Raw genomic sequence first — 12,726 nt, forward strand, 5'->3', positions numbered from 1 at the left:
GAGAGAGGGAGAGAGAGAGGGAGAGAGAGAGGAGAGAGAGAAACACATGAGGAGAGGGAGAGGGGAAGAGAGACCTCGAGGGAGAGGGGGAAAGGGGAGGAGGGAAAGAGGAGAGAAAGGTCGGAAGGGAGCAGGGAGAGACGACTCAGAAAGTGGAATATGTAACAAGCAGCCTAGAAGAGGAGAAGAAAAAACCTGAATCCTTATACCTACACCCCAGATGCAACGCAAGCAACGACTACATCACATTAAAATAGATTTTGTGAGGGCCAAAAGTATAAATTATGAAGCAGAAATGAATATCAAACAACTTCTAGCGGTTTGCACCTAGAGAAAGACAAGAGGAACCCACTACAAACCAACCAACCCAGTCAAAACAACGCCTCCAGTAGGAAAAGAGGAAAACTGCGACAACACGACCCCCTAAGAAGAGACACGACCAACACGCTGAGACTGTGGGGAGTCCGCGAACATCCCCGAATGTGCCAAGGACTGAGTTGCACTACGTGGCTCTCTGGACATTAATTACATCCTTCACCTACCATTTGGGGGAGGGTCAGGAAGAAGGCACTCACTCACCTACACTGAAGACGTCCTACCAGCCTGGAAAAGAAGTTTAAGAATGAACCACTAAATGCTTCGCTTTTATTTTTAAATTTTGCTTTGGCACTTAAAAGACTTCATTTCCAGATTTCTGGGCAGTCTTGGCTGTGGACATCTAAACCTAACCTCTTGGTAACCTGAATTTTTCTCTTTTGCCTTCTCCACCCCCATCTCTCTGTCTCTCTCCCTCTCTCTCTCTTTCTTCCTCCCCCCATCTTTATTTTGCATATCAAGAGAAAGCAAAACAGTCCCAGGAGGTACTTTTCTTTTTCAAAAATCACCTTTTTTTAATTTTCTGCAGAAGAAAAGGGATTTCGAAAGAAGGAATAGAAAAAGCCAGCCGGCTACAGCATAGGCCGGTCAGCCCAGGTGGAAAACAAGAGTGAAAGTGGGGCTTAACCCAGAGCACACCGCCTCTTTCGAAAGCCGCAGGGCCACCACCAGCGTGTGAGCCTTGGATCCCTCAACGTATTGCGAGACGCCGGTGTACAGCCCGGACCTGTGCCCAAACATGATTGCCGCTCAGGCCAAGCTGGTTTACCAGCTCAATAAATACTACACCGAGCGCTGCCAGGCGCGCAAGGCGGCCATCGCCAAGACCATCCGAGAGGTCTGTAAGGTGGTCTCGGACGTGCTAAAGGAAGTGGAGGTGCAGGAGCCTCGCTTCATCAGCTCCTTGAGCGAGATCGATGCCCGCTACGAGGGGCTTGAGGTCATCTCGCCCACTGAATTCGAGGTGGTGCTCTACCTAAACCAGATGGGCGTCTTCAACTTCGTGGACGACGGCTCGCTGCCCGGCTGCGCGGTGCTCAAATTGAGCGATGGGCGGAAGCGGAGCATGTCTCTCTGGGTCGAGTTCATCACAGCGTCGGGCTACCTCTCAGCGCGTAAGATCCGCTCGCGTTTCCAGACGCTAGTGGCCCAGGCAGTGGACAAGTGCAGCTATCGGGATGTGGTCAAGATGATCGCGGATACCAGTGAGGTCAAGTTGCGCATCAGGGAGCGCTATGTGGTGCAAATCACTCCGGCGTTCAAGTGCACCGGGATCTGGCCTCGCAGCGCTGCACAGTGGCCTATGCCTCACATCCCCTGGCCCGGCCCCAACAGGGTGGCGGAGGTCAAGGCCGAAGGGTTCAACTTACTCTCGAAGGAGTGCTACTCGCTGACCGGCAAGCAGAGCTCCGCGGAGAGCGACGCCTGGGTGCTACAGTTCGGGGAGGCGGAGAACCGCCTGCTGATGGGCGGCTGCCGAAACAAGTGTCTCTCCGTGCTGAAGACCCTGCGGGACCGCCACTTGGAGCTGCCCGGCCAGCCGCTCAATAACTACCACATGAAGACGCTGCTGCTGTACGAATGCGAGAAACACCCGCGAGAAACGGACTGGGACGAGTCGTGCCTGGGCGACCGGCTCAATGGCATCCTGCTGCAGCTCATCTCCTGCCTGCAGTGCCGCCGCTGCCCTCACTACTTTCTGCCCAACCTCGACCTCTTTCAGGGCAAGCCCCATTCGGCCCTGGAAAGCGCTGCCAAGCAGACCTGGAGGTTGGCCAGGGAAATTCTCACCAATCCCAAAAGCCTGGACAAACTATAGGGTGCTGGGGACTGCTTGAAAAGCGACACAAACGGGCGTGCTCTCTCATACATACAACACACAACTCAGCGATACAGCAGAAACTCTAGACACAAACTTTTATGTAAGTCACCTGAAAGAGGAATTAGGCAGAAGACCTTCATTAATTAAGAAGCAAACAAAAAGAAAGCAAACCAACCAAAACAAATGACGCTCTTGCACAAAAGTGATTTTCTTCCAAATAATGTGAATTTAAAGGGTCACACAAAAGAAGCAATCGGGCTTTGCCACCACAAAATGAAACCCAAGGTACATTTTCAAATCAATGTATAGTAGTTTCCCCCCTTTTCCTTCTCTCTCTTTCTCTCTCTCTCTCTCTCTCTCTCTCATTTTGTTTTTGGTTGCCTGAATGTTGTCACCAAGTGAAAAAATTATTTAACTATATGTAAAATTTCTCTTTTAAAAAAAGTTTTACTGATGTTAAATGTATCTCAGTGCCAATGTCAGATTGTGCCCTTCCCTTTCTTGCACCTCTACCCCTACCCTTAAGCCGTCTTGTTGAAAACAGTAATAAAAATATTACTTTACATTGTAATTGACTGCTTGTGGATTGTTCTTAAATGAAGGCAGGTGAGATCACAGTTTAAAACTTACAATGTATAGATGTGAACTTGAGGAACTAAATACAAGGAGTTTCCATTTGAACTATGATTTGCAAAATTTAAAATACAGCACCTTTTGTAGAATTAACTGGACAAGTTCCCACCAAAATCCTTACAAGAGAAAATATTAATTTTACTCAAGTAAAATATATTTTTCCTGTAGACTTTAAAATTAAAGGTAACATCAATTTCATATTTGAAAAAAGAAAGCAGTATGAAAGAACAGATTTTTATCTTAATTTTTAAAACAAAAAATCTTTTTCATATTGAAAATGAAGGTATATTGTTTCTTATGCCATAATTTTAAAACATTCAATCTGAGTCTGAAATACAAAGGAAATATTTATAAATCTTTTCTGAATACTTAGTCAGTTGATACTTTTCCTTCAACTATTTGTTTCCTCTTCAAGCTTAAAATAATAAAAGCTTACCAATTAAATCAACCACACTAAAAATGAATAAAATGCTTACAGCAATATTTCTCCCCCAGCAAATGGGGATATGAACAATTCAGATTTACAAATTACTTCAATTTTAAAATGGCTTAGTTATAAATGACATAATAATGATTATTTTTATCAAATTGCAAGAATTATTCTGAAGCTGCTTGCATGCCATTCAAACAAAAAAGGTTTTAATACCATCTTTACAACCAAAGAAAAATTATTGTTTCAATAACTTACAAATAAGCAAAGTACCTTCATCCTTCTGCTTTTCTAAGGTAATAATCCAATATATTCATTTGAATGTTTCAACTTTAACAAAGGTTTATTTTTAATGCCAGGAAACAACTGATCAGAAAATAACAAAATTAGTAAAACTGAAAAGTATCCCAAAGGAATTGGTTTGTCTTCTTTATACTGGAAGTAACTATATACTCCATTAGGCTATGCTAATGGTGAGGCACAGGTACAGAATATATGTCCGATGTTACCCTTTAATATTTAAAATTTATCCTTAGTATTAGCCCAGTTTTACTTTACTGGGAAACCCATGAATGAGAAAAATGTCCTAAAAAAAACAACTTTAAAGATCAGAGGAAGAAGTTTGAGTGGGGGAAGGGGTATATGGAAGGATGAGCAGCAGGATAGCAAAGATGGATGAAAAACAAGAAAACTACTCAGGGGTCTGAAGCCTGGTTCACTTGACAAACACGTTTAAGTTGTAAGATTCCCTGGTAAAAATAGCCTTGTGCTAAAAATATAAACTTTGATCTTATCTGTTCTGAAATCATCTCCACTCTTTCAACCTATATCTATTTTTCTAGCCCCTCTTCCTGTAGATGTAGAACAAACTCACCATAATACTAAGTGGTTCAGACAAATACACTAATTCTTTTAAAAAATAAAAACCAATTTTGTGTCTGGGGAAAATGTTCTTAATTTTAAGAATATTTCCAAAGCAAGCAGTAAGTGCTTACATTTGCATGAAATAATTTGAAGGAACAGTGTTTAGTTAAGAAGATTAAAATGATATCTTAAAACTCACAAAACTATTTACAGCATTAGACATCTATATCTCTCTTGAACTATTCTTGGAAAGCATTTTTAAGCTTTGGCAAAAAGAAACAAAAATACCCCTAATTCAGTGTCTTTTCTTCTTTCTTATTTAATTTAATGCAGGTATCAGCAAAAAAGGAAAAAGAGAAACACAGTGGCAACATAAATGTCCACGTTTACAAAACACCTTAAAGCACTAATGTCTATACAAAATTAAAAATTTTTCCAATCATTTGGCTGAAAAATTTTAAAAATATAAATTGGCAGAAGTTTTGATTTCTGGAATACTAGGCAGACTGCAGTGGTATAAGACCATTTCTTTGATTAGGCCAAAAGATCTCAATATTTTACAGTCAACAGGGAAAAAACTAATTTAATGATGCTGCACAAAATAAGATTAGACAAAAATAAAAGTTATAACTTCCCTCAAAGGAGCAAATAACTTCAAAGAACCTAATCTCAAAGACTGACAGATGTTCTAATTTTGAGAACAATTCATTAGACACCTTAAATTCAATAAAATTTTAGACTTTAAGCCATGTGTGCCCAAAAGCTTTGGAATATTCTAAATTAAATCCCAGCCTCTCTTAAATTCAGAAATTATCAGGAATCAGAGAGTTTGAGTTATTTGGTAACCTTTCCTTTCCTAAAAAAAACCTAAAATACATTTTCAGACATTTCAGCCATGCAACAAAGTAGAAAAACTTTTTAACTGATGTAATTTCAGAATTAAAGTTTTCTCTACATTGGATTAGCTGAATTATCAAGCTCAAAACAATCAGTTCCATCGTAGCCTTCTTGCCATAAAGTCTACCAAGTCCTGTCTTTTTAAGGCACCAATATTAAAACAAAGTGCTGGAAATATGCCTACGATAAATTATTTGTAAAGTTTTTAATAAAATTATAACATTTTCATCAAGAAATATTTTGAAATACTTCTAAATCCTTAAGATTTAATAATTCACATGATTACAAAACCAAAGAAACTCCTACCAATACACTCAAAATGTGTATGTGTGTGTGTACACACATAATCAGCCCATAAAATAAATTATTCCATTTTTTTAAACTACTTCTATTTCTACCTTATTCTTCTTAAAATGAGGTTGCCTATTTTACTAATTTTTAAAGAAACTGTTTCTTCTCAGAGCACATTTGTCATTCTCTTTTATGAAATAAACCTAATTTTGGCTTTTATGACTGTGCTACAAATGTTTCTTAGTAAAAATAAAGTTACCAAGAAATACATATTAAAGGGGAAATTACATATTCATTTAAGAATAGAAAATTACACAGTGCCTTGTAAAATCTACTACAGGTAATGGGAAACAGAGGTATCTTACACACACACACACACACACACACACAAAACATGCTTGCATACAGGACAGAGTAGTAAGTCATGGGAACAATGCAAGGAGGGTGATATATTGATATCATATCTAGAAAACATAAAGGCTAAACAAAATAATTCCACTCTCAATCTCACTGAATTTTGTATCTTAATTCACCCTGGACCCTTTGAGGCAAAATACATTTATAGGAGGTATTCCCTAAGGTTCCCTCCCCCACCCATGAGCTAATGATAAATGTAATAAAGTAGAAATTGTTTTTGAATTTAAATGACCTTCAATAATCTAACTAGTAGGGAATCACAAGCTAAAAAAGATAATTGCATTGTATATAAGCCAAGGCAATTCAGCAAGAAATTCGAACTAAGCCTGTCGGATTTACCAAAGCCAATCTTACCCAACAGCAGCCACCATCCCATCATTAAAAAAAAATGAAACCCCTTCTTCATCTTCTCACCTTGGGGTCGACTTTTTTGAAGTTAGGATCCTCTTCATCCACCTCAAAGTAGAGTTCAGAAGAGGTGACAGAAAGAGTCCCCTTTACTACAACAGAGGGGGCCACAAGCTGAGCTGGTGTACTCAGGCTAACAGGACCTGCCAAAAGGAAAAAACAAGCCGCACAAGTTGGAATGGCATTTTTCAAAAAATAAAATTTGACCAGAAATTTTATGTAATTTTTTATTTTCACTTCTAGTACTAAACTGCCTGCCAAATCATTCTACACTTACATATTCTGTCTATCCCAAATCTTCCTCTGAAAATGCAAAGTCAGGATTCTCATACTAGAAGATTTGTAACAGGCAGTTAATGATAACAGTAAACTAGGATGCAATTATTTTACAAGGAGTCTGCAAAGCTTTGGTCTAACCTCTAGGTAAGAAGGTGGCTCTACCTAAATAAGTCCATCCACATTCCATTTACAAAACAAGCCTCAGGCTATCAAACAACATGGAACAACAACCAGGAGCAAGGAAGCCTCAATAGGCTTCCAAGGCTAGGATTTAGCTTAGAGTTTGGCTGAGGCATGACTATAAAAAGATCAGTAGCTTATTAATGAAGTGGTAAACATTAAACCATATTCTCTGAAAAGATTTTGTGCCAGGTTGACACAAACCCTCTTCCATGACAACTTTACCCCATCAAAAACTGTAAAAATACTTCTTTTCTAAGCCTTCCTTTCCACTGTTAAATATTGTTCAATGCTTCCAAATCTAATATTCCAAATGTAGTTCAGGGACTCTGGGAGTAAACAGCTGGAGGGTGGGTTTCCAAGTGAATGAATTTTTATTGGAATAATCAAATCTCCACAGGGCTTATCAAAGAGACAAATCAGACTGCTACTGAAAACAATAGATTCACTACAGATAGAATGACATAAAATATATTAGAGCTAAACCTAAAATAAGGACTAAAAATAATTATATACTTTATATATATACACTTAAGTAGAGAAAGATATAGAAAGAATTTGAAACTCCATGTCAATTCCTCATTGTATAAACCCTATAGGGAAGAAAACGCAAAAGAGAAGATTGGCACTTATAGTTCTGAATTAATATAGTGCCTATAAACAAGGTGCGCCTGGTTCAGGTAATCAATGAGTGAATAAGTGTTTCAAAATTCAGATGAATTGACATTTCCATTGATTGTTAGAAGGGTGATGGTCCTTAATCTCACATCAATCTTAATGTGTGCCAGTAGGACAATAGAAGGGATGCTCTGCGGAGATCAGAGCAGGTTTTGCCCTCTATTCCCAATGTACAAATACATTGTGTTTGCAGATGGGTAGCAGATAGCTGCAGAACAGCTATGATTTCCCAAAGCTCATCCCTATAAATGGATGAAATAAGCAGCTATGTGTTCTTTTGCTGTCTCCTTTTGCCCTCTGTACATTAGCATGTAATACTGAGAAGAAATAACATTTTTTCAATCACTCTCAGACATTCAATTACAGGGTAAGCAGACAGCTGCAGGAGCTAGGGCAGCCTAGGTCCTACAGAAGACCCCTGACAATTTCCACTTCATTTCTAACCTACACCACTTTATTAGTGTGGATTACTTCTTAATCCTATTGCCATTGTCAAGATTATATAATTAAACTCCCCTTTCACCTCTATTACTGTATGAATGTATTACTAGTAGCAAGAACAGAAGCAAAATAAAGAAGGAAACGGATGTGAACGTAAAGACTAGCGAATAGCAGTGTCCACCTTATTCTCTACTCCCACCAATTAATGTTATTTTACTTTACAGAGAAGTTCCCAGTGGCTAGAGAAGACACCAGCTTCTATTTTTGTTTTTTCTTATCAAGTTGCATGATAGCACACGTTGCTGATATCACCAAATAAATGATTTTAATGCCTTTTCTCTTAATACTATCAAAATGGAACACATGTAATTTTCACCTATAGAAACTGTAGAATCTTTCAGACTTTCCTCCTTGAGGGAAAGAGCCACGGTATTAAAGAAAAAAGCCATTTAATGAATGACTAAAATTTCAGGCTAAACAAGAGAATTTTTCCCATAAGGAAAGTAAAACTGAGAATCTGCAGAGTACAAATAAAGATTTCTACATCAGGCAAAATATGTGAATCTTATGAAAATGCCATGGCATTCTTGGAATTGATTTTTTGAAGAAAGTTAAATGCATATGTAAGATGATCATTAAGACTTGTGTATCAAGGCAAATAGCTCATCTGCCCCCAAGCTTTATTTATAAAATAATTGGCAGAATTTTACTTACGGTCCTAATTTTATAGAGATTTGGTAACTCCCATGGGATGGGTAATTTTGTTTTGTTGTTGCTGCTTTTAAGCTTTTTTTCTTTTTCAGTGAAAATTATTCATTAAAAAAATGAGGAGGGTTAGGAGATTGAATAGAAAAATAAAGTAGAAACTGTAAAAGATAAGAGGGAAAATGTTTGGAAGAACAAAAACAATCCCCAAATAATGTAATTGTGGGTGTAAGCTTGGTAGTCCTGGTGGTCATAGCTGAAAAAAGTAAGCAACTAGATGCTTATTGTCCCAGAGCTAGCTAAAACATTTGCACAACCACTGAATTTACCGGCAAGATTCTCTAAATCTTTCTCATCCACGGATGACAGAGTATCGTCGTCGCCTTCCAGGAGGATCTCGTTTTCTGAGTTCTGATTTCCTAAAGCCTGACTCTTGATGGACTGTTTTCCTTTAGCAAGGATATCTTCATCTGCGGCTGAAATGAAAAGGAAACAAAGCTGTCCATCAGTTGTGGGAAGAGCACTTTGGCAGAGGGGTAGGGGCTAAGGTAAGGGTAGATGGCCAAAGATGATCAATCTTTTATACACAGTGAATCACCCATGGTGGGGAAAGTGATTGGGATGGCACACATGCCTGTTTTGACAAACTCAATCCCCCAACCTAGTCTAATGTTACCCCAAACAAGCACCCTAATCCCATTAAATCTGCCCCCTGCACTGCTCATGGAACCATTTATTTACTTAGTACAGTTCAGGCTGGAGCAGGTTCAAAAGCAGCATTTTGGGGAGTGGTGGAGGAGAGTGGAATTCGCTAATAGGAAATATCAGAACCTAGTTTTGGAAACAGTATCTATTTACACCAAAAAATGAAAAGGACTGATTGAATGAATCTCTGAATAACATCATAATTTTGAAATGGTTGAGGAGTGGCTGTGGAAGAAAATACAAAGGGTGAAGGGTCAAAGCTAAGAGAGACTTACAGCCAATGAGGATTTAGGCCCAGACACTAAAGCCATATCTGACACTAATAAAGCTACAGCAGCTCCCAGAAGCCGCATTCTCTTCTTTACTCCATTCTCCCTGCTTCCTTCCTTCACATTGCCCTCACATTTTCACACATACAATCACCACCTCCCTCCAATCTCTTATACAAATATCCAAGATCATGGCAATGTGGAAACTAAGTGGAGGCACAAACACTACCTCCTCGGCATGTTTAAACTAAAGGACTAAGGCACCCGGGGGACAAACATAGCAAAAAGCCCAGGATGAGAGGCACGTAGGCAAGGGGCCTCAAGCTGCCTGAACTCGAGCAGCCATTGGAGAACAGCAGCACCACAGACTCTCAGGCACTGTGACAAGGCAGCAGCTACCAGAGGAAGGAGGGAAAGGGAATACCAAATCTAGGTAGTGAAGAAGCAGCTCTGCAGAACACCTATAAGTCAACAATGGGACCATAAAGGGAAGCAGAGGTGCAAGGAAAGGCGGAAATACTGAAACTCAAAACTCTGACTTCAGAACCCCACATCCCTCCAGGGCGACTCCTGTTGTTTTGAGCAGCTTTCTCCTTAAGAAAAGCAGGAAAGCAGATACTAACTTCTGGATTGTGATTTGTAAAAGTTCATGTATGTATCTTTTCCTAATGTTTTTTCTTTTTTTTTAAATGGTGTCACATGAGGGAAAGTTAAGAATCTTCACTACACTTCTGACATTTCTGGTTTTCAGCTAGATGAATCCCAGAGGTAAAGCACCTGATCACCAGTCTGCAGCTATTGATATGGAAATCCGATGACTAGGCTTTTTGCTCCACTGCAGTTTCTGCCTAGGCATAAGGCCTAAACCCCAGAAAGAATAAAGCCAGTCACTTTGCAATAATAACATGACTGATATATATCTATATAATTTATTCTAAGTAGTTAAAAAAAAAAACACACCATGTGTGTTACCTGGTTAACTAACTTGGCAGATGAAAGCTTCTTTGTGTTTAATAAGTATGTTTATGGATAATGTTGAAGGTATAAGGTTTTTTCTTTTTCACATTTATTGTGAATTCACCAAGTATACTGTTTACATACAATGTTTATGGCACTACTTAAAGAACACAGGAGTTTTCTATTAAATAAGGAAGTCATGAGAAGAAGTTTTCTTTATTTAGCTTTGAATACAACCTACAGGGAAATAAAATCTTAGTTTCTTTCATCCCCTCATATAGCACAGTAAGCTATACGCATTAGAAGGTCTCGATAAATATTTGAAAAGATTACTTTAATGTGTCTAATTAAAATGGCCTTATTTTTTTAAAAAAAGATACAAAGAAATATGCCAATTAACCATTCATTTTTAGGAAAACAAGAGTGTGCTTTTATGCCACTTTATATTTCAAGTATATTTCCTTACACTAAAATCAAAAACACTGCCCTTAGCTCAAACAAGATCTTTTCCAATTTACTATCAAATTTACTAAAAATAAATTGGCCACTGAGAAATGCAAAAGAAAGCATCATCTTCTAGATTTTCCTATAAAGTAAATTGTAATAAATTAGTATTTGCCAGTTAGAGTTTAGTACAGAATCAGTATGCTGCATTCTCTTCATTTCCTGAATTTATAATTCCTTCTTCAAAGCAGAAATATTAATAATAAAGCTCATATCACATAGCACTTACCATGTGCCAGGAAGTATTCAAAATACGTTACATTTTTAACTCATTTAATTCTCATAAACTTCTCTAATTCCTCATTTTCAGATAAGAAAACAGGCTCAGAGATGTTACATAACTTGTCCAAGGTAATACAGCTTATGACAACTGAAGTTAGGATTTAAAAACAGGCAGTGTGGGGCCAGAATCTAGACTCTTAACCACCATGTCATACTAGCTCTTAGCTATAAGAAAGGGAAAGAAAATGAAAATAACCACTGCAAATACGAATGTATATCTATTTGCTAATTATTATGTTTCTCACAGTGCATTTTAAAAGGTTAAATCAGAATCATAATATACAAGTAATGGGTAAAAAATATGCATTTCCAAACCTAAATTTGACGAACATATGCCAACACATCAGAAACAACTAAATTCAACACCTTGCTCATTACTTTCTTTGATTATTGCCATACATGTCCTGAAGTACACCAAGCTTATTTGAGAAAAAAAAAAAAAAAGAAGAAAAAGAAGAAAAACCTTTAATCTGCAAACATTTACAAAAAATGAGTCCCCAGTGGCAATATGCAATGGTTTAAAATAATTCAATAAATAAATTCACAATCATTTAAATGAATACTAAAATATAATTTGTTACCCCTTCCAATTGCAATTTAAATTTTTAAAAATATGTTCTCATCATGCTGACTAACATTAAAACACAGTAACTTCTGAATTAAATAAAAGTTTATGAAAAAAATTTTAAGTACTATAGGTATGCATGCATACACCCACTTTAACTTATTTATTTACTTATTTTTACAAGCTCAGATTCTGGAATTGTTCAACCTCAACTGAAAAACCTCTTGTCATGGAAAATATGCAGCTTACTGATATTTAGAATGGTTTTCCTGTAATTAACTCCCCCTTGAGGATTTTAAGTTAGCAGCAGTAAAATTACCAACAGTACTCTAATACACACCACATGCGCTGGTGTTCAATTCTCAGTGGTCTAATAGCTTTCTGCTAAAGAACTTTTTTTTTTTTTTCTTCAAAATTAGAACAAAACTTTCCCAAGCATAAAATAAAAGATAATTATCATGTTTATATGTACTGGAGAAAAGTATATTTTCAACTTTCATGTGCCTTATACTCAATCAACCATTATAAACAAGTATCATTATAAACAAGATATTTTGATATCTTCTGTGAGTATATTCTACACTATCCTAAAAGTTTAATTGGATGAAGTCAGAACATACTTTTGGTTCAATTCTAAAGTTCAATTTAGATATTTTCAGGCTAATAAAATTGTCATTAAACATGATCACTGTTTAAATTTTTCATATCACTGTTAATAGATGCCTTCATCTAATCTCACCTTTCATACTGGTTTAATATTTATCTTAACTTACAAATTAAACTGCAAGTGTTACATAAAATTGGGGAAATTTGTCAAAAATGCCACCTTTAAAACATGACTTTTGATTCACTGAAGTTAAGAGCAATGAGAGGCTTGAGAGAGAGGCTGGTCCTCAAAATATAAAGTTCAAGTTCTTTAGAACTAGCTATGGGCATAAGTTGATTTATCTATCCAACACAAGCCAGGTAAATAAAATTAAAATAGAAAAAGTACAAAAGAACACAGAAGACTGTTTCACCTACA

The 12,726-nt window shown here is 37.4% G+C and overlaps 2 protein-coding genes across 3 annotated transcripts in view; one reads left to right on the forward strand and one right to left on the reverse strand.

Moving 5' to 3' along the window:
- LRBA (LPS responsive beige-like anchor protein) overlaps positions 1–12,726 on the reverse strand; it is a 637,829-nt gene that overhangs the window by 257,374 nt on the left and 367,729 nt on the right. For both annotated transcript variants that reach the window (XM_069493475.1, XM_069493474.1), the window contains 2 exons: positions 8,750–8,896; positions 6,144–6,280 (listed from right to left, as the gene is read on the reverse strand). In XM_069493475.1, the coding sequence (XP_069349576.1) occupies positions 6,144–6,280; positions 8,750–8,896 (284 nt within the window). The remainder of the gene's footprint in view (positions 1–6,143; positions 6,281–8,749; positions 8,897–12,726) is intronic.
- MAB21L2 (mab-21 like 2) lies at positions 219–2,768 on the forward strand. The gene has a single exon (XM_069493454.1). The coding sequence runs from the start codon at positions 1,115–1,117 to the stop codon at positions 2,192–2,194; it is 1,080 nt and encodes a 359-aa protein (XP_069349555.1). The 5' UTR covers positions 219–1,114; the 3' UTR covers positions 2,195–2,768.

Source organism: Eulemur rufifrons, chromosome 18 (genome assembly GCF_041146395.1).
Source record: "Eulemur rufifrons isolate Redbay chromosome 18, OSU_ERuf_1, whole genome shotgun sequence".
In the NCBI taxonomy this organism is placed as follows: Eukaryota; Metazoa; Chordata; class Mammalia; order Primates; family Lemuridae; genus Eulemur; species Eulemur rufifrons.

Excerpts from the sequence above, each read along its gene's own strand:
- MAB21L2 (XM_069493454.1), top strand. The coding sequence starts at position 1,115 with ATGATTGCCGCTCAGGCCAAGCTGGTTTACCAGCTCAATAAATACTAC.